At 63.9% G+C, this 20,407-nt stretch overlaps 1 protein-coding gene across 9 annotated transcripts in view; it reads left to right on the plus strand.

Annotated features, from left to right (window-relative positions):
- ITPR1 (inositol 1,4,5-trisphosphate receptor type 1) overlaps window positions 1-20,407 on the plus strand; it is a 173,759-nt gene that overhangs the window by 136,778 nt on the left and 16,574 nt on the right. For all 9 annotated transcript variants that reach the window (XM_059664569.1, XM_059664570.1, XM_059664572.1 and 6 more), the window contains 13 exons: window positions 2,110-2,290; window positions 3,444-3,697; window positions 6,473-6,673; window positions 7,253-7,363; window positions 7,945-8,040; window positions 9,753-9,890; window positions 10,678-10,782; window positions 12,259-12,451; window positions 13,424-13,546; window positions 14,868-15,043; window positions 16,806-16,970; window positions 18,572-18,767; window positions 20,145-20,237. In XM_059664569.1, coding sequence (XP_059520552.1) covers window positions 2,110-2,290; window positions 3,444-3,697; window positions 6,473-6,673; window positions 7,253-7,363; window positions 7,945-8,040; window positions 9,753-9,890; window positions 10,678-10,782; window positions 12,259-12,451; window positions 13,424-13,546; window positions 14,868-15,043; window positions 16,806-16,970; window positions 18,572-18,767; window positions 20,145-20,237 — 2,032 coding nt within the window. The remainder of the gene's footprint in view (window positions 1-2,109; window positions 2,291-3,443; window positions 3,698-6,472; window positions 6,674-7,252; window positions 7,364-7,944; window positions 8,041-9,752; window positions 9,891-10,677; window positions 10,783-12,258; window positions 12,452-13,423; window positions 13,547-14,867; window positions 15,044-16,805; window positions 16,971-18,571; window positions 18,768-20,144; window positions 20,238-20,407) is intronic.

Raw genomic sequence — 20,407 nt, forward strand, 5'->3', positions numbered from 1 at the left:
AGAAGGCCCGTGTCCCCTGTCCTGGCGCAGGTGGCGGCTCCGCGCTCCTGGGCCGTAGCTCCCAGCTCCTGGGAGCAGAGCAGGAGGTTTGCCTCTGCCCCTTTGGTCGTGACGTCATCCCGACCGTCACCGTGACGTGGGCACAGTGTGGTCCGATTTGACAGGTGGTTATACCTGTGGAGTTCTCTCTCTGTGGCTGTGCAGCGGCACCGGGAAGGGTGGGGGGCAGAGGTGGGAACAAGAAGATGAAGGAGAGCAGCCAGGGGGGCAGAGGTCAGGACGTGCCTGTGCAGGTGGGACGGGCATGTGCCAAGGAGCACGTGGCATGTCGGCCGCTAGGACCGCGGGGGCTGCGGGGGCTGCAGGGTCAGGAAAATGGGGGGAGGAGAGGTGGAGGTGTTGGGGGGCTTCGAGAGCCTGGAGATGCCGTTTTTCCTGGGATTGCAAGCCAGGGCCCCTTCCGTGGGACGCACCTTCCTCCCGAGGGAGGGCGTGGAGCTGGCGGAGCCCCCACGGGGAGAGCCAGCGTGCGGCTGGGAGCTCGGCTTTGTTCTCCGGGAAGCGGCCGTATTGTGTTTCTGTGTAAATAGCTCACAACAGTGCGGTGTTTGCAAAGGGGTAAGGCGCAAGCGAACACGTGTGAGTGGAGCTGAGGCACCCACCGTGCTGCGCTTCTGTAGGAATAGTTGCGCTGTGGCTTGCGGCGGGTCCAAACACAAACACGCATATCCGGGAGGAAGCGGCCCCTGGTGTTGAACGTCTCTGTCCCCACACCCTCACCTGTCCTCCCAGGCCTGCCCTGGGCGCCCCTCTTCCCTGAGGGTTCCGGGGCCACTCCCCCCAGCGTCACCCTCGCCAGCTCTGTCACCCTCGTCACGACGTTTCTCTGGGTGGAGGGGGAGGAACAGCGTCACCCTCGTCACCCCGCCCCCCCAACCCCAGGCCAAGAATACATCTCTGTGGAGCTGCTGGGACTGTTGACTCACCCACGTCCATCTTACTTGGGGACGTGTCACCCTGACCTGGTATGGAGGCAGCCTACAGGGACAGGTAGCACGTCTTACTCGTCTGCATGTGCCCATAGGGCTGTGCAAAGAGGAGGGGCACATGGAAGTCCTTAAACCAGTGACTGGCCCTGCAGTAATCACCAAAAATAGATGTTAGCCCTGGCCGGTTTGGCTCAGTGGTTGGAGCGTCGGCACAAGGATCAAAGGGTTGCAAGTTCAATTCCAATCAAGGGCACGTACCTTGGGTGCAGGCTGGATCCCCAGCCCAGGGTCAGGCACATGCAGGAGGCAACCAATCAATGTTTCTCTCTCTCTCCCCTCCCCCCCCCCCCACACACACACTCTCAAAATCATTGGAGAAATCTCCTCGGGTGAGGATTGACACTCACACAAATACCTTTTATAGGGTGTCTCAAAATTCACGCAAGATTTGAATTTTGCGGGAGCATTAACAACAACAACAACAAAATATAAAAGCCTAATTTTACTTGGTTTATTGAATCAGATTCTAATATCTGTTGCCCTTTGATGTCAATCCCTTCAATTTGATAAGCATTACCAAGTGCCAATGATGGCCCAGGAGCAGGGACAAGGAAGACCAATGAAGACCACGGCTTTGCGTCTGTGCCAGCAAAGCCGTGGAGGCCATTTACCCCATGTGCTATTCCATACATAACCCTAGACTGTGTCCTTTATGAATCAATTAAAAATTTACAATTTTTAATTATAAACCTGTGTTTTCTATCGAAATTACTTCTTGCGTGAATTTTGGGACACCCTATATTTCCCCTGTTAATGGCGTGGTTCCGTGTTGTGTGCAGGGGGCTGTTCACGGTTGGCTCAGATCTGCCCACCACACCTTACTTACCGTGGTTCCCTCTCCCACGTGGCCACTCCAGCAAAGACACCCAGGCTCTGCAGAAAACCTCAGGCCGAGGATCTGGACAGCCAGAGGGCACCGAGCGGTGTTTAGCCTCGGTCCCGCTCAGGCCACGTGGAGGTCGTGTGGCTGGCGTGGATCTCCGTGAGGTTCTGGTGTCTCGAGTGGGATTCGCTAACTGGGCCGCCTCGGTGTTGAGAATGTGCGGGTTTCCCTCGGCAGCACTCCTTCTTCTGCCGGCTGACGGAAGACAAGAAGTCGGAGAGGTTCTTCAAGGTCTTCTACGACCGCATGAAGGTGGCCCAGCAGGAAATCAAGGCCACGGTGACGGTGAACACGAGCGACTTGGGAAACAAAAAGAAAGACGAGGAGACGGACCGGGACGCGCCTTCCCGGAAGAAAGGTAAATGCCGCCCCCCCAGCCCCCCCCAGCCCCGCCTCCCCGCAGCTCTCCGTCAGCCGGTCTGCGCAGCTGGAGGACGGCCCTCCTTCCCCGTCGTTCTCCCGCGGCTTCGAGACTCCAGGCCGAACGCGGGCCGGGCTTTCAGAAGCCAAAGGCGAAGCCAGCGATGACGTAGCTCTTCCCGCGCGACCCGAGCGGAATTCCTGCCGCTTTGGGAGGCTCTTCTTGTGTAACAGACCCACAGACGTGCTTCTGGGTCAGACTCCAGGTTTTATTGGTGGGAAACCCGTTACTAATCCCTTTCTGTAACTTTCCATTTCACGTTCGGGAGGGTGGAGGACAGTTGAGGAAGATGCGCCTCTAGGACCGGGCGCACCATCTCTCGCAGGCGGCTCCCCCTTGTTTTCTGAGTTACCTGCGTGTTTCCATCAGGTAGCGTTTTGTCCATCCCCTCAGTTAAAGGAAAGTAACACCTGGGAGAGGGGGGACCCCGTGTTGAGCCGGTGGCCGTGAGCAGGTTAGCGAGCCCCTCGGGCCTTGCTTTTCGGGTCACGACTGGGTTCGCAGCCACAGACATCGGCCTCTGGGGGCTGGTTGCTGTCGGGCGGCGCCGTGCGTTGCGGGATGCTCAGCGGCGGATCTGGCCTCGGCGCAGATGCCGGCAGCCCACCCCACCCCCAACCGCAATGTCTCTCGATGCTGCAAACTGTCTCCCCGCTGGGACGAGGGCAAGGTCACCCCGTGATCACCGCTGGTCTAGAACGGGGAGAGAGAGGAAAAGGACGGCTCCGTCCCCTGAGTGCTCCTGGGACCGGGCACCGTTCAGTGCTTCACACGTGTCACTTGTCAGAACCCCAGTGAACCCTGTAGAATGGGTAAAATTGTCCCCATTTACAGATGAGAAAGCCGAGGCCGAGGCCTAGATCCGGAGCCTGACAGCCTGTAGTCGGGCTGTCCTCTCACACGCGCAAGCGTGGATGGAGTCAGAGCACGAGCGGGCTGGCATGCCCGACTCCGTTCCCATCCTTCCTGGGGGCGAGAGAAGGCGGGCTCCTTGGAGGGTTTGGCCGCCGTGAGGACCCGGGGGTCCGAGGGCTGTGTCCTGGGCGTCCTGGGCGTGTGCAGCGCTGATGGGCTCCCGTTTGCCTCGCAGCCAAAGAGCCCTCGACGCAGATCACGGAGGAGGCCCGTGACCAGCTCCTAGAGGCCTCGACCGCCACCAGGAAGGCCTTCACCGCCTTCCGGAGAGAGGCCGACCCCGACGACCACTACCAGTCCGGGGAGGGCGCGCAGGCCGCGGCCGACAAGCCCAAGGACGAGCTGGAGATGAGCGCGGTCATCACCATCATGCAGCCCATCCTGCGCTTCCTGCAGCTGCTGTGCGAGAACCACAACCGGGACCTGCAGGTGAGGCCGGAGGCCGGGGCCCAGGGGCTGGTGAGGCCTGGGCCCTGCAGGTGAGGCCGGAGGCAGGGGCCCAGGGGCGGGTGAGGCCTGGGACCTGCAGGGGACGTCTGGGGTGGGGAGGCCGGGGTGGAAAGGCCTGGGGGCAGGTGAGGCCCAGGGTCCTTGCTGGGAGGGTTCTGTGTCTGGGTGGTGACATGGTTCTGTCTGTCCTCCCACCATCTCCCCTGGGACAGGGAGCGTCCCTCGCCCTTGCTCTCTGCACAGTTCAGTGTGTGTATCTGGGACCTGCCTGTGTGCGGCGTAATAGGTGCACAGGGGGCACGTGGGCGGGTGGGTGGCCGGATGGATGGGTGGAGAACATACCAGACTTACAAAACCTGCCGCTTAGAAAGCCCTGTTTGCTGGGTGAGTGCGTGAGTGAGTGGGGGTCCGGAATTTGCCCAGATCAGCGCTCAGCAGCATCGGTTGAACCGATCGTTGCAGAAGTCCTTTGTTCCCTCTTCTGCTGGCGTGCGGATGGTCGCGGTGGCCCAGGGCACTTAGCACGCCCGGTGCTGTGTCGCCTCTGCTGTGACACTCCTCTCTGGAGGGGGGGCTGAGTTCGGGGACACAGGCGGGCGTGCGGGCGGCCTCGGACCCAAGCCGTCCGCCGGCAGGGCCTGAGCGCTCCCTCGCGCTGTCCCCACCAGCAGAGGCTCCTGGGAAGGCCATGGCGGGCCCCGGGGCGCCCCTGCTCCTGCTGACAGCACTCACCAGCCTCGGCGGGGCCCCGGGTGCTGCTGGCCCCTGGGAAACAGCCCTGGCCGCCCAGAAGGGGTGAGGTGGGCAGGAAAAGGGCTGGACGGCTCCTCCTGAAGGAGCCAGGTGGGCGGTGGCGCCTGTGTTCTTAGGTAAGGAGGGCGTGGACAGGAAGTAAGCCCTGTGCAGACGGCACGGGTGGGCCCTTGGAAAGCAGCCACCTTAGCACAGCCCACCTGCCCCAGGTAGTCCGCCCCCCACTCCCCCCACCCCTGAACGATGGCTCCGGGTCTGGTCTCCTTCGGAAGCAGAGCGTGAGGCGCTGAGGTCCAGGGGTTTGGGGCGGGGGCGGGGGGAGTTGGATGATGAGTCAAGCATTCAGCTTGGGTGCCAGCTTTTACCGTGGGCCTTTACCGACATTCTACTTGTTCAAGGAACGAGCGCATGAGTATATCCTGGCTGTAAAGGCTCAGACGAAAGCAAGTATTGAGTTAGAAGGAGCTGCCCCTCTCCCCGTTCCTGCCCCTCCACCCAGGGAAGCGTCGGGGGTGTGGGCTGTGGCCTGCAGGCCGCCTCCGGCGCGTTTGGGTGGAGCGTTGGGTACACGTTCATCTCTGCCTTCGGGTTTTGACTTAAGTATATCCTAGAGGTCTTTCCGTCCGGCCCACGTGGCCCTGCATCGGGTCTCTCTGTGTCCCTAAGCGATGTGGATACATTGTAGCTGCTCCCAGCTGCAGGCACTCGGGTTGCTTCCGGTCCTTCCCTGTGACCAGAGGCCAGTGTGATCACTGGGTCAGCGGTTGCACTCACCTTATCTCTTGATTGTGCCTCTTTGTAGCACCCATTTCCTGCAGTAAGCACACGGAACTTTCATAGCTTCGAGCAAAGGAATACTTGTGGTTAATGTTTGCTTCTCTCTTAGAGGAGATTAATGGAATCTCTGACAAAAATCTCTTCATCGAAACAGGCCGCTGCAGCAGGCGTTACTGTGTTGAGGAATTTCAGTGTCTCTCGCTAACACTACTCACTAGTCTACCTGCAGAACGCACTGGGCGCCCGCTCACCAGCACATACACTCCACACACACAGACACACACTCTAACACTCACACACACACACACACACACTCACACTCACACACACACACTCACACACACACTCACATTCACACACACACTCACACACACACACACTCACACTCACACACACACTCACATTCACACACACACACACACTCACATTCACACTCACACACACTCACACACTCACACACACATTCACACACACTCACATTCACACACTCACACACTCACACACTCACGTTCACACACACTCACACTCACACACACTCACACTCACCCCCTTTATCAGTGGACGCCCCACACAGACCCCCAGGTCCCCGCAGGGCTCTGGGCACTCGGCACTCAGACCCCACCTTCATCTTTTCTGGAAACGTCAGATGCTGTGAGCTCAGCACCTGGTGAGAGGGCGGGTGGGCTGGAGTGGAAAGAGGAAAACGGGAACTCGGCAAGGCCGCAGGGGTCTCAGGTGGGTGGTCGGAGACCAGCCCTCCCCTGCTGCATCCCCTGAAGTCACCCTAGGGAGCCGGCCACTGCGTCGATGGTCATGGCCACAGACCATGTCCACGGCTGACCACCCTCGGGCTGACCCTTCAGTTCCCCAGGCGCTGTGTGTCTCTGCATAACTGTTCCTACGTCCGGGGCACTGACCCATCCGATTCTGTCAGAACAGCAGGGTGAGCCGGCCGGCGTGGCTCAGTGGTCGAGCCTCGACCTAGGAACCAGGAGGCCACCGTTCGATTCCCTGTTAGAGCACACGCCCGAGCTGCGGGCTCGATCCCCAGTGCGGGGCGTGCAGGAGGCAGCGATCCGTGATTCTCTCTCATCATGGATGTTTCTCTCTCTCTCTCTTCCTCTCTGAAATCAATAAAAAAATTAAAAAACAAAAACGGCGGGTGAGTGACCTTCTCCCTCTTCTCCCGCCCGTGCCCCGCGGCCTGGCCGCTGCCGCTCGCAGAACTTCCTCCGCTGCCAGAACAACAAGACCAACTACAACCTGGTGTGCGAGACGCTGCAGTTCCTGGACTGCATCTGCGGCAGCACCACGGGCGGCCTGGGGCTGCTCGGCCTCTACATCAACGAGCGGAACGTGGCGCTCATCAACCAGACGCTGGAGAGCCTCACCGAGTACTGCCAGGGGCCCTGCCACGAGAACCAGGTGCGTCCGTGCGGGGGGCGGGGGGGCCGGTCATTCCCGGTGTTGTTGGGAGGACTCAGGAGCCACAGGGCGCCCGCCCGCCCAGGGAGACGTTGGGCTTGAGGCCGCCGCCAGCAGTGAGGAGGGGGCTCACCTGTCACAGGTGTGGGCTGGCCCTGGCGGGGCGGGGCTCGGCTCCGCTCGAATGCCCCGCTCTGACCTGACGGGGGGGGGGGGGGGGGGCACACGCTCCAGGGGGAGTTAACCTGAGACCGGGAGGCGGGCCTGTTTTCAAAGCTGTGCCATACCCAGAACGTGGCTCCTTAGTGGCAGGAGCCAGGGCCTGGCCCTGCAGGAGGCAGCCTGGAGGTCACGCGGGGACATGGGCAGTTCAGGCTTTGACCCCACCAGCATTCCCAGGAGAGGGGGACCGTCAGCTTTGACCTTTTGACCTTGGCCTCTCGGGGAAGTAGATTTTTGGACTAACCGCTAGCTTCCTGAGAGCAGCCACTGCCTGTCGATGGCGTCGCGTGCGTGCGTGTGTGTGTGCATGTGCACGCCTGTGCCTGTGTGTGCATGTGCGTGCCTGTGTTTCCTCAGAACTGCATCGCCACCCACGAGTCCAACGGCATCGACATCATCACGGCCCTGATCCTGAACGACATCAACCCGCTGGGGAAGAAGCGGATGGACCTGGTGCTGGAGCTGAAGGCAAGTGGCCGAGCACAGGGCAGGCACCCAGGGTCGGGGGCCAGGGCGTGGCCCCCGCGGGTGGCCTGGTCACCGTGGTGACGCTGACGTGAGAGGCGGTGCTTCTGCACTTGATGCAGGGCCCGCGTGGCACGGGCTGCAGGCGGAGCTGCCGTCCTCCCCTTCCCAAGCAGGCTCACCAGGTGCTGACCGTGCAGACCCACCAGCAGGGAGCCCCTCTGTTCCGGCGTGGCCTGCGGTGTCCCTTGCCCGGCCGGCGAGGCTGACGGCACCTCTGTGCCCACACGCCCTGAGGCGTGGGGGCTGGACCGTAGCCGCCCCTGACCCCTGTCCCTGGGAGGGCACCATGTTTAAATGTCCACTTTCTGCTAGAATCGTACCAGGTGACGCTGGGGAGAAACGATGCCCAAACAAATGCGTGTCTTGGACCCACCCGGCGGTGCAGATATGTCCGGCACGGGGCGCGCTGCCCGCCTGGAGCGGGTGCTGTTTCACGTGCTGGCCCAGCGCTCCCTGGGGGACGCGTCTGTCACAGCCCCGGGCCCCGCGCAGCCGCCCATGCCCGCCTCTGTCTCCCACAGAACAACGCCTCCAAGCTGCTGCTGGCCATCATGGAGAGCAGGCACGACAGCGAGAACGCCGAGCGCATCCTCTACAACATGCGGCCCAAGGAGCTGGTGAGCGGCCCGGGTCTGTGCGCGGAGGGGGCTCCTGGGGGGGCCAGGTCAGGGGGTGGGGGCGCAGCTCAGGCCGCGTCCCAATGAGGGGGAGGATGACGGCACCTCGCGGCCGCCGTCTGAAGACGGGAGGGACCGTGCGGCACTGCAGCTTCCTCGCTTCTCCCCTCCTCGCGGCCACCTCAGTCCCCCGTCCCCAGCTCGGACGCGCGGCTCCTCTCGCTGCCGACGGCCTGGCGACAGGAGCGTCCTGGGTGCGAGCATTTGGTGGTGGTGGTGTTGCCGAGGGCGGTGCTCACGGTGGGCTGTGACTCCAGCTGGGAGTGGGCGCTGGCCCGGTGAGACCGGCCCCCGGACGGGACGTGGCTGAGCACCGGCTCTCTGGACTTTTCCCACGAGATGAAGTGAGACCGACGGCCTGGCTGAGGCACCAGCACTTCCCTGTGGGGGGCCCGCGTGCACGCTGGCCGGGCTGCGGTCCCTCGCGTCTTCCTGTCAGTGACGCTCTTCTGTCTCGGGCCGGGGAGTGTCCCTCCTTGGCTCATGTAACAGCTTATGCAACTGGGGGGGGGGGGGGGGTTGTCACTCTCCAGTGGGGACAAGTGCCTGCAGAGACCCCTTCCACTCCCCTGAACCAAGAGCACCCCCCCCCCCCCCGTCTTGGTGGGGACCTCACAGCCAGGGCTAGGGTGCCACCGGTGCCCAGGTCGCCCCCTTGTGGGTGAGTGACACCCTTCGGGCTGCGGGAGGAGTCACAGGCTTTCTGGAACAAACCCACATAGCAGGGAAGCTCTGATGTCCAGAATGTGTGTGGGTGTGGGTGTGTGCAAGTGGGGGGTGTGCACGTATGTGGACGTGTGTGCTCTGGACCCCACACCCTATGCAGCTCGTTTGTGCAGTTTGGTATCAGAGAGAACGGGTGGGAAAGTGAGCAACCTGTCGGACTGGTGTCGGCACAGCCTGGGCCCCGCGGGCTGGCCTGGGCCCGGGAGAGATGCCCCGTCGGGCAGGTGGGGCAGGTGGGGTCGGTGGGGCAGGGGGCAGGTGCAGGGACCCTCTGGGAAGCGAGCTCTCAGCTGAGATGGGCCACACGTGTGGTTCCACGGCCACGGGGTCCAGGTCATACAGCAGCCCTGGTCTCTCCGCGTCTGTTTCCCCGAGTACACGGCTCCGTGGGCAGCGGGCAGTGTGTGTGCACCCCACATTCCCTGAGACGTCAGGGGACTCAGCTCGGAGCTCCCACGCCGGGGGTGCCGGGAGGGTCCCTGAGACTGGGCTGTGGGGGCGGGAAACGGAGGTCGAAGAACCAGCTTCCTCGCTGTCCCTAGAGGTTCCCTGTGTTTCCTGAAATGGCACAGGTGGGGGCGGGCCAGGGCGGTGAGAACTGGCCGGAGGAAACGGGGAGATGGGGAAAGGCTGGCTCTATCCTCATCTGTGCCGTGTTGATTGTGGGAGTCACTTAGGGAGCCACTGTCCCTTCTGGAGGAGAGGGCGTGAGCACACGAGGGTCTCCTGGTCTGGGCAGGCGCAGAGGCGAGCATTTCCGTGTTGGTGGGAGCGGGGACACGGCCTGTGGCCGAGTGGAGACGAGTCCGAGGCGTATCCCCGCCTCATGGGAAGGTGCTGAGCCGGCGAGGTGGGGGCCGCCCCGGGGGTGCTGCCGATGGAGGCCCCAGGGCCCTGAAGGAGCCGCGTCCCCGTCCTCCCTGCAGGTGGAGGTGATCAAGAAGGCCTACCTGCAGGGGGAGGGGGAGGAGGAGCCGGAGGAGGGAGAGAACGAGGAGAACGGCGAGGACGGAGCGGCCTCCCCCCGGATCGTGGGCCACAACATCTACATCTTAGCTCACCAGGTGCGGCCCACCCCCCCCCCCCACTGCCGGGACCCTCGCCGCGCGCCCCTCCCTCCTTCCTGGCGTCACCCAGTTGTGCTGGCTCTGTCCGTGCCGGGGGTTCCCGGGCGCTAAGGGCCGCCTGGCCGAGTGCTGAGTTCCAGGACGCTTCCCCTCCCAATGTGCTGGGGTCACATCCCTGGAAACCCCCTCCCCCCTCCCCCCACTTCTAGCAGCCGCCGTGCTGGGCAGGGACGCGGAGATGGGTGATGACGGGGCTGGAGACACATGAATCAAGGGTCAGGGCCTATGAGCCGCCTCACGCCTGGCTGCTGCCTTCATGGCCGGAGCCTCCGGGGCCAGCCCGCGCTGTGCCTTCTCTCTGTTTGCCTGGGGGGTCACCTCCACCCGGCACCCCAGCGCCCGTGTCGTCATCCTCTTCCCAAGTGACTGGGCTCTGGGGAGCTTCCTCTTTCGGGAGGCCGGGTGCCTGCCCCGCAGGTGTGGCCGCGTGGCTGGGCTGAGGGCCTGTTTCCTGCCGGCTCTCCCGCCCCCGCCCGCCCCCGCCACCAAAGGTCAGGAATTAGGTATAAACGGTGACGGTGCTGGGCCGAGGTCGCTGGGCCCTGCCACCGGCAGCAGAAACGCAGTCCCTGCCCTCAGCTCCTCCATTCGTGCGTTTGGCCACTGAGAGGGTGTCCGCCCTCTGGACGGAGGCCTGGGCTGTACAGGACCCCGTCTCGCCGCTCCCCGAGAGGGCGGGAGCGCCGCCTGGCGCGGGGACACCACCGTCCGCCCTGTGTTGCAGCTGGCGCGGCACAACAAGGAGCTGCAGAGCATGCTGAAGCCGGGGGGCCAGGTGGACGGGGACGAGGCCCTGGAGTTCTACGCCAAGCACACGGCCCAGATCGAGGTAACGCGGCAGCACCTGCCGGACACGCCCGCACTCGGTGCCGAACGTCCGGCGAGGGCCGAGGCGGCACGATCTGCTGGGGGCTCCAGCGGAGGGGGCGCCGTCCCCACGGGAGGAGGGGGCGCCCGTGGCGAGCTCTGACCAGGCCCCGGGGACGAGCAGGAGGCAGGATGAGCAGGTCCGGCAGGGGACCCGCTGCAGCGTGTGGTCAGGAGGCTCCTCCCGCAGACAGTGGGGACCTCGGGGGGCTGCACACACAGGAGTGGCGGTCACTGTGATCGGACACTCACAGACTCACTCGCCCTCCGTGAGCTGAACGGGCTCGTCCCACTGCAGACGGGACCTGAGACAGCAGAGAGCATGCGGGCCTCGCCGTGGGGCGGAGCTGTCACCCAGGCGGCAGCCCCAGGGCCTCGGTGCCCTGTGTGTCGGTCCCTGAGCCCCGTGCGCACCCGCGTGCCCTGGGGCGCCGGCTCCGGGCGGGCTCTAGCCACCAACCCCCACCCTCCAGTTCAGTGAGGTCGGCTTAGGACAGAATCAGGGCCATGCAAAGCTTCCGGAACCTGATCTCCAGCTCGACTTGGGCACCGGGGGTCTGAAGACCGTGTCCCCCAGAACCTCCCGCCAGGGCTGAGAGCCGGTGGAGGGTGTGGCCGGCCTCACCCGACTCCTCCGGACTCTGCAGGGACGCAGACACACAGGCCAGGCTCCCCTTGTGCGCCCCCCCCATCCCCTTTAAATCTCTGCCCCCAGGTGTGACTCACACGGTGTCTTAGGGTTCGAACAGCCCTGACCTCACTGCCTCCTCTCTGGGGGCTGAGCCGGTCTGGGCAGCTGGAGAGAGCCTGTGAGGTGTCCACCTGGGGCCCAGCAACTCGAGTGTAGGAACAGGGAGCGCTGCCCCGGCCTCCGCCAGGCACCGCGTTCCTGCCGCGCACGTTTTAGGTCTGTGACACAGAGGTAGGAGAGCACTGGATAACCCGGCGATGGCCCTTTAAGGCTCCTGTCCGGGAAACATAACCCGAGTTCGCCGGGTGAGGAAGGACCATGGGCCGGGGACGCTGCCCGTTACGCCAGCCGGGCGCGCTGCTCAGCACGGGGCGGCGAAGCTAAGCCCTGGGTCCCGCAGCTGCACCAGCCACGTGGGCGCCTGCCGCTCGGGGCCACGCGGGACCCGGGGCCCTGTTTGTGGACGGACAGACGCACAGACAGCCCGGCCTGGAGCCCCGGTGGCCGTGTGCACGAAGCAGGTGCAATAAGTTAGTGAAACTGGTCCGAGGTCAGAAGCACACTGGCCGGACTCACCCGGCCCGGTTTACGCGGATCGGAGACACGCCGGCCTGGGGGTGGGGTGGTCAGAGACGCCTCGCCGGGTCTGCATCGCACGCCGCCTTGAATACGGCGCCAGGGCCCGTGGGGGGGCAGAGAGGGGGTCAGAGGCGGCTGCTCACGCTCCCCCACCCCACCCCGCCCCAGATCGTCCGGCTGGACCGCACCATGGAGCAGATCGTCTTCCCGGTGCCCAGCATCTGCGAGTTCCTCACCAAGGAGTCCAAGCTGCGCATCTACTACACCACCGAGCGCGACGAGCAGGGCAGCAAGATCAACGACTTCTTCCTGCGCTCGGAGGACCTCTTCAACGAGATGAACTGGCAGAAGAAGCTGCGAGGTGGGTCCAGGCGGCGCAGGCAGCGGGGCGGGCGGGCTCCCGGCGGGGCGCAGGGGGGGCGCACAGTGGGCGCGAGTGACTCCCAGCGGTATGATCGCGACGCCCCCACTGCTGTGAGCGTGGGATGCGGGGGTGCCCTCTCACCTGCATCTCCGCAGCCCAGCCCATGCTGTACGGGTGCCTGTAAGGTGGGGTGCAAGGTGGACGCTCACCTGCCCCCCGCCCCCCGCAGCCCAGCCCGTGCTGTACTGGTGCCTGTAAGGTGGGGTGCAAGGTGGACGCTCACCTGCCCCCCGTGTCCCCGCAGTCCAGCCCGTGCTGTACTGGTGCCTGTAAGGTGGGGTGCGGGGTGGACGCTCACCTGCCCCCCGCCCCCCGCAGCCCAGCCCGTGCTGTGCGGGTGCCTGTAAGGCAGGGTGCGGGGTGGACGCTCACCTGCCCCCCGCCCCCCGCAGCCCAGCCCGTGCTGTACGGGTGCCTGTAAGGCGGGGTGCGGGGTGGACGCTCACCTGCCCGCCCCCCGCAGCCCAGCCCGTGCTGTGCGGGTGCCTGTAAGGCGGGGTGCAGGGTGGACGCTCACCTGCCCCCCGCCCCCCGCAGCCCAGCCCGTGCTGTACTGGTGCCTGTAAGGCGGGGTGCGGGGTGGACCCTCACCTGCCCCCCGCCCCCCGCAGCCCAGCCCGTGCTGTACGGGTGCCTGTAAGGTGGGGTGCGGGGTGGACACTCACCTGCCCCCCGCCCCCCGCAGCCCAGCCTGTGCTGTACTGGTGCCTGTAAGGCGGGGTGCGGGGTGGACCCTCACCCGCCCCCCGCGTCCCCGCAGCCCAGCCCGTGCTGTACTGGTGCCTGTAAGGCGGGGTGCGGGGTGGACCCTCACCCGCCCCCCGCGTCCCCGCAGCCCAGCCCGTGCTGTACGGGTGCCTGTAAGGCGGGGTGCGGGGTGGACGCTCACCTGCCCCCCGCCCCCCGCAGCCCAGCCCGTGCTGTACTGGTGCGCCCGCAACATGTCCTTCTGGAGCAGCATCTCCTTCAACCTGGCCGTGCTCATGAACCTGCTGGTGGCCTTCTTCTACCCGTTCCGCGGCGCCCGGGGAGGTACCCGCCTTCGCGTTCGGGGCGACCCCGGGAAGAGCGGGGCGGCCACGGCCTGCACCTCGGCTCCGACCCTTGGGCACCCAGGCAGCACGTGGGGTCGCAGGGCCCCCTCAGACAGGACGAGGCGGCCCCTTTCCCACGGGTTTGGGGGGCCGTCCCTGCCGTGCTCATGGACACGCGGAGCACCGTGGGAAAGCGTAGCCGCCTCCCGTGTCTGGGGAACCGTCAGAGAAGGCGAGACGCTGAGCCTGAGCCACGCAGCTCGTGAGGGCAGAGCCGGGAAGGCAGGTCCCCCACCTGCTCCCGGAGCGGATGGAGGCCGGCGGCCTTCATCCCGGCCTCTCGCTCGCGGCCGAAGGGGGCGCAGGACGTGGTGGCGTTGGACACGGCTCCTCAGAGCGTGCGGAGCTGTATTTTTAGCCGCGTCGGCTCTCGTTATGTAACCACGCCGGCCCGTGGGACTCTAAATAGCACAGCAGCAGGGGAGACAGCGGGTCCGCGCAGGGGTGGTCGGATTGTAGCAGACGCTGGCGCTGTGGACGGTGCCCCCCTCCCCCCCCCAAGACCCTGATGCAGGGAGGGACCTGCACTGCCCCCGTGCGCCTCCCATAGAAATTAGCCATTTAGGGTTCCCGTCGCCTTCCCTTGTGAAGTGTGACGCAATCTGATTGACTTTTATTTCTTTTTTTGTTGTTAATCCTCACGCGAGGATGCTTTTCCATTGGTTTTTTTTTTTTAGAGAGAGAGAAACAGAGGGGAGAGACAGAGAGAAACATCGATGTGAGGGAGACATATCGACTGGTTGCCTCCCATATGCACCCCAACAAAGGCTGGGGATCAAGCCTGCAACTGAGATATATACCTTTGACCGGAATTGAACCCGGGACCCTTCGGTCCACAGGTTGACGCTCTGTCCACTGAGCCACACCAGCCAGGACTGTCTTATTTCTTGAACAAGCATGTGAGGGCGCCTGTAGGGTGCCACGCGAGCACTAGAAAAGCTGTCCCGTGTGGGTGCCCAGGGGACAGAAGCTGAGAGAGCAGCACGGGGTTCCTGGGGAGACGGTGGGGCTGCTTCCCAAGGGGTGACATCCGAGCTAAGACCTAAGGGGACCAGGACGGGGGCAGGTCTCCCAGGGGAAGGAGCACGTGTGAAGGTGTGGAGGAAGACATGGGTGGGAGGGTTCTGTCCGGGCCGGGAATTGGAGACGAGCGCTGGGACCATAGGCCGGAGAGGTGGCGGGAGAAGGTGCGGTTGAGCCCACGCTGCCTGTCCCTGCGCTCGCCGCGAGCTCTGCTCCGTGACCCGCCTGTCTTGCAGGGACGCTGGAGCCGCACTGGTCGGGGCTGCTGTGGACGGCCATGCTCATCTCGCTGGCCATCGTCATCGCCCTCCCCAAACCCCACGGCATCCGGGCGCTGATCGCGTCCACGATTCTGCGGCTCATCTTCTCTGTGGGGCTGCAGCCCACGCTGTTCCTCCTGGGCGCTTTCAACGTGAGTCCGGGCCCTCGCCGCCCCTGCCCTGTGGACGTGCGCCTGGGCACGCCTTCCCTCTGGTCCTGGGACCTCGGCCTGTGCCTGCGGTGCAGGAAGGCAGCGTCGGGTCGGCTGGTAAAACCGCGGGCACCGGCGGGGCCCAGGTGGGCCTCTCGGTCCGGGTGGCGGCCTGGCGATCGAGCGCTCAGGGACTGGCCCTCCCGGGAGTCCGGCACGAAGGGCGGTGCCGCTGAGGTGTCAGTTAGTCTTGCCGATCTGGTCACAGGTTTGCTGGGACTGGAGATTCCAGCCAGTCAGCCCAGCGATCAACTATGAACACAGCATCCCACTCTGTGAGGCCACGCGGAGCAGGAGAGGCGAGAGGGCAGCCACACACAGGGCGCAGGGAGCGAGGTTGCGGGAGCATGGAGATTCCCAAGTCCGTGGTGACGTTTGGGATTGCTGTCTCCATGCAACTGACGTGTGGAAGCCAGCGGCATGATGGGAGAACCTTAGGAGACAGAGGCGGAGGCGGAGGCGGCCGGTGTGAGGTGGAAGATGGGCTGGAGGGTTCCAGGCAAAAGGAGGAGAGTTGGCATGGGAGGCACCGCCTTCCAGAGGTTTCCGCCCGAGCGTGTAAGGAAGCTGAGGTCACTGGCAAAGATGAGCGTGAGATGGCAAAGCAGGCGCTGGAGTAATTCTGCGCCCCAGTAGCTGTCCCCCAGGGGCATGCGGTGCAGGCAGCAGGGCCTTCGGAGAGGGCGCCGCGTCAAGCTCACAGCTCAGGCGGGGTGGCAAGGAAGGTGTGTCTGGGCGCGTGGAGAGGCGTGTGACGTGCAGGACCTGGCCCCGCGCGGGTGACCACCTGGCCCCGCACGGGTGACACGGCACCGAATGCCAGGATCAGGCCCTCGGGCCTCATCCTGGGTCAGCATTTTCAGAGGCTGCTCCGGGTGATCCCTCTCAGGTGGGAAAGGGTCGGCGGTCAAGTCCGCGTGGGAAACGCTGGGAGGGCTTTCCCTGCAGAATTCCTCGGCCTCCCCATGCCGGCCTGGAGGTTCCCAGAGGCTCCAGGGGCAGCAGGACAGACTTCTCTCAGGGTCAAGGCCAGGGCAAGGCACAGGGTTGCCTTGGCCGCCGTCCCAGGAAAGACCCAGGTGCCCCTGGCCCCATCCGGTCCTTGCCTGTCGCTGGACCAGCCGCTGCTGCTGGGGTGCAGTCCTCTGATTGGCCGATGGAGCCCCCCGCCCCCAGACCTCCAGGGCCAACACCGGGTCAGGGCTGCACCCCCAGAGGAAAAGGAAGAATTATTCCCAGAAGAGGAGGCAGGGGATAGAACGCACCCCAAAGTCCCTTCCTTTTATTTCCCCAAGAAAAGGTCCACCTTCCCCGTGAAATTGGAAGCGAGGGGGAAGCAGGAACTGCCTCGTTCTTATCAAACTTCACTCTGTCCTGCCTCTGACGCGACAGTTTCAGAAAGCTTTCCATCTGCCGGTCGCAGGGCTGTCTGACTGTCCCGTAAGAGTGTCCGAGATGATTCATTTTGAGCGTCGTCATTTCGGTCTGTGCTCACGCCGGGTTTTGTGGCATTCCAGTGCCACTTGGTCACCGTGGCCCCGCAGTCACTTGACGACCACGTCGCTTGGGATGTGCCTGAAAAGCAAAGTCACGAAATGACTTCGACCCGCAGGGCGGTTCCCGTGGGTTTGGTGGGCACTCGGTGCAAAGGGGGGGGGGGGGCATAGTCGTGCTTAAGTGCCTGCCCCTCTCGTGCCCCCAGGTCTGCAACAAGATCATCTTCCTGATGAGCTTCGTGGGCAACTGCGGCACGTTCACGCGGGGCTACCGCGCCATGGTGCTGGACGTGGAGTTCCTCTACCACCTGCTCTACCTGCTCATCTGCGCCCTCGGGCTCTTCGTGCATGAGTTCTTCTACAGCCTGCTGGTGAGCCCGCGGGCGCCCCGTGCGAACCAGAGGGGCCGGGCCCCTCACCCCTGGCCCCTCCTGTTGGTTTTAGCCCTCACCCGAGGGTATTTTTCCCATGGCTTTTAAAGGAAGAGAGAGGGGAACAGAAATTGACATGAGAGAGACGCATCGATAGGTTGCCTCCCGCACATGCCCTGACTGGGGCCAGGGATTGAACCTGCAACCCAGGTACGTGCCCTTAACCGGGAATCAAACCCTCGACCCTTCGGTCTGGAGGGGTGGGGGCAGATGCTCTAACCACTGAGCATACTGGCCAGGACACAGATCCGTCCTTTCGATTGTGATTGCTGTGCCTGCTCTAACGAGGTAGTGCCTCTGTGCGCAGTGTTGGTGGGATCTGGGAAGGAGCCCATCCCCCCCACGGGGGGGCAGGTCAGCCCACAGGAGCCCAGGGGGAGGGCCGGTCACAATGACGTAGCAGATCCGCCTTTTACTTTTCATAACAGACGGTGCCCCCAACCCTGATCAGGAGGTGTTGCCTCTGTGTTTCTTTATTTTTTTAAAAAAAATATGTTGTTATTGATTTTTAGAGAGGAAGGGAGAGGGAGAGAGAGAGAGAGAGAGAGAGAGAGAGAGAGAGAGAGAGAGAGAGAGAAACATCAATGATGAGAGAGAATCACTGATTGGCTGCCTCCTGCACGCCTCCTACTGGGGATCGAGCCCGCAAACCGGGCATGTGCCCTGACCGGGAATCGAACCGTGACCTCCCGGTTCCTGGGTCGCCGCTCAGCCACGGAGCCGGGCTGGCCGGGCTCTTGATTGCTCGGACTCAGCCAGCACTTGCCAAGGAGGATGTTTCTGATCCCATCCTCTCCTCAGAGGCCCCAGGGTGGTGGGCGGCGGCATGAACGGGTTCAGATGGCCGTGTGTGACGGTTAATGTGTCTGTAAACATGCGTGTGCGTGTGTGACTTTTTCCAAACATCATGAGACGAAATAGCCTGTCCAGTTGCCGTGGGTGGGTGGTGGGGTGACGTGTGATGCATTGCTCTTCTCTGTGCTTTCCTGTGGTTTCGACGTGTTCTCCACGGGACACGGGTAACTTCCTGTGGGAGAACCTTTTCCTTCGTGAAGCGGGCTTGTCTGTGCTTTAAAGTCAGGAGAGCTGTGGGTGGGGAGGGAAAGGTCACCTGTCTCCTCCGTGACCGGGGCTGGCGTCCGAAGTGGCTCTCACTTGCTGGGTAACCTTTGACCCACATCGACATTGCCTTCTGTACCTCCTGGCTCTTCCTCGCTTCCTTCTAAGTGCCCCCCACCTGCCCCGGTGCCCGCGCCCCCCCCACCCCCCCGCCCAGGCCCAGTCTCACTGGTGCAGCCTGTGCTCTGTGCCCAGCACCTCGAGACTGAATGTGCCCCCGGCACCGCTGTTGTTTCCGCCTCCCTTCTCCGGTTATCCCCCCGTTTCCACCGTCTCGCCCTTCGCTGTGGAGACGGGCAGGTGAGAAGAGCAGGGTAACCACATGACGCTTCTGAGCTGCCCGAGGGCGAGTCCTGTCTGTTGGTGTGCGTCCCATCGGGGGCGCCCTGCAAGCACCCCATCGTCTCCTGTTTGTCTGGCAGCTCTTTGACCTGGTGTACAGAGAGGAGACCCTGCTCAACGTCATCAAGAGCGTCACCCGCAACGGGCGCTCCATCATCCTGACGGCGGTGCTGGCGCTGATCCTGGTCTACCTCTTCTCCATCGTGGGCTACCTCTTCTTCAAGGCCGACTTCCTGCTGGAGGTGGACCCGCTGCCCAACGACACCGCCCTCCCAGGTGCGCCGGGCCCGCGGATGGAGGGCGTTCCCCAATTGTCCCCGACCAGGGGCACGGCGCCCTGAGCAGCGCGGTGTCTCCCTGACACCCCGGGCGGGAACCTGGAACACAGGCTTGGTTCTCATCGTGTCCGAGGCGCAGTGTGGCCTCTCGGGGGCGCAGGGGGCGTGCCCAGAGCCCGCACCGAGCTCACGCACGACGATCCTGTCTGCCAGTGGCACAGCTTTTCCCTGAAAGACTGACGTGACCTCTCGGAGACAGGCGTGCGCGTCCCTGATGGAGGAAGCCGCTTCCAGGACTGTCTCCTCTGAGGCGCACGTGGGGACAGGCGTGCACGGAGGGTGCTCACTGCGGACCAGAACCGGGAGCCTCTGAGCGCCGGGCGTGTTGCATGAGTGGCAGTCACCCCCGGGGCGGCGGCGGGCCCTGCAGGCGCCATGCACCCTTCACGGGACGTGGTGGGAGGTGGCGCAATAGCTACAGGAGGTCAGGCATGCTTTTTTTTTTTTAATCCTCACCCGAGGATATTTTTTTCCATGGATTTTTTTTGAGAGAGTGGAATGGAGGGTGGATGAGAGGAGAGAAACATTGATGTGAGAGAGACACATCCATTGGTTGTCTCCCGCACCCGCCCCAGCTGGGGCCGGGGACCAAACCTGCAACCAAGGTCCGTGCCTTGGCCGGGAATGGACAGCTCTAACCACTGAGCAAGCCGGCCAGGGCCAGGCATGCTTTTTGTAAATTAAAAGTCCACATTTCTTGAAATATGGACGGCGATACTCCATCTGCTAGCGGTGGCTCCTTCTGGGACGTTCTTGCTTTTACCATGGGCTTGTGTTATTTTCATTCATGGCAGGGAGAGAGGAGAGGTCCAGCTCTGAGAATGAAAAAAAAAGCTTACGTACCTGAGTGGCGCCAGGGCTCTCTGCCCTGCATTCAAATCGTGGACACACTCAGGGAGATGCCACCCGTCAGCATCCGGTCGCCAGGCGCCCGCGACAGGGAACCAGCCTGGGTGGGTGAGACGGAGCCGGGCGGCCTGTCCCCGGCCCGGTGCTACGGCCACTGCAGCCTCCAGGTGGACACAGAACGGCGTTTCCTCCAACCCGTGGGGTCTGAGCCTCTCGGGTCCCACCTGGGTTTTCGCCGGTGCCGCTGCCAGGCCCGGTGCCGACTCGGTGTGAGCCTGGCCGGGTCTGTGCGTTCAGCTGTGCGGGTCAGTCTCGGCCGTTGGCCTTTCCGGGGAGAGAGGTGCTGCCGCTGTGCAGATCCCCAGCAGCCTCCGCCCCCGCCCGTCTCCGCCTTGACCGTGCGGGCAGGGCTGCGGAGTGGCGTCTGCTGCGAGGTTGTGCATCACAGTGTCCTTCTCTCTCCCAGAGGCCGGCGAGAGCTTGGCCAGCGAGTTCCTGTTCTCAGACGTGTGCCGGGTGGGGGCTGGGGAGAACTGCTCCTCTCCTGCACCCCAGGAAGGTAGGACCCCGTAGCCTGCAGCCCCGCGTTCGTGCCAGGCCCCTCTGGAGGCCCAGATGTGAGGCCGGTGGCCGCCCGGAAAGACTGGGGGAGCCGAGGGAGACAGGGAAGAGAAGGCTCTGTGGGAAGAAAGGCCGGCTCCATGGATTCAGCCAGGACTTCCTGGGGGC

The sequence above is a fragment of the Myotis daubentonii genome, chromosome 14 (genome assembly GCF_963259705.1).
Source record: "Myotis daubentonii chromosome 14, mMyoDau2.1, whole genome shotgun sequence".
Taxonomy (NCBI): domain Eukaryota; kingdom Metazoa; phylum Chordata; class Mammalia; order Chiroptera; family Vespertilionidae; genus Myotis; species Myotis daubentonii.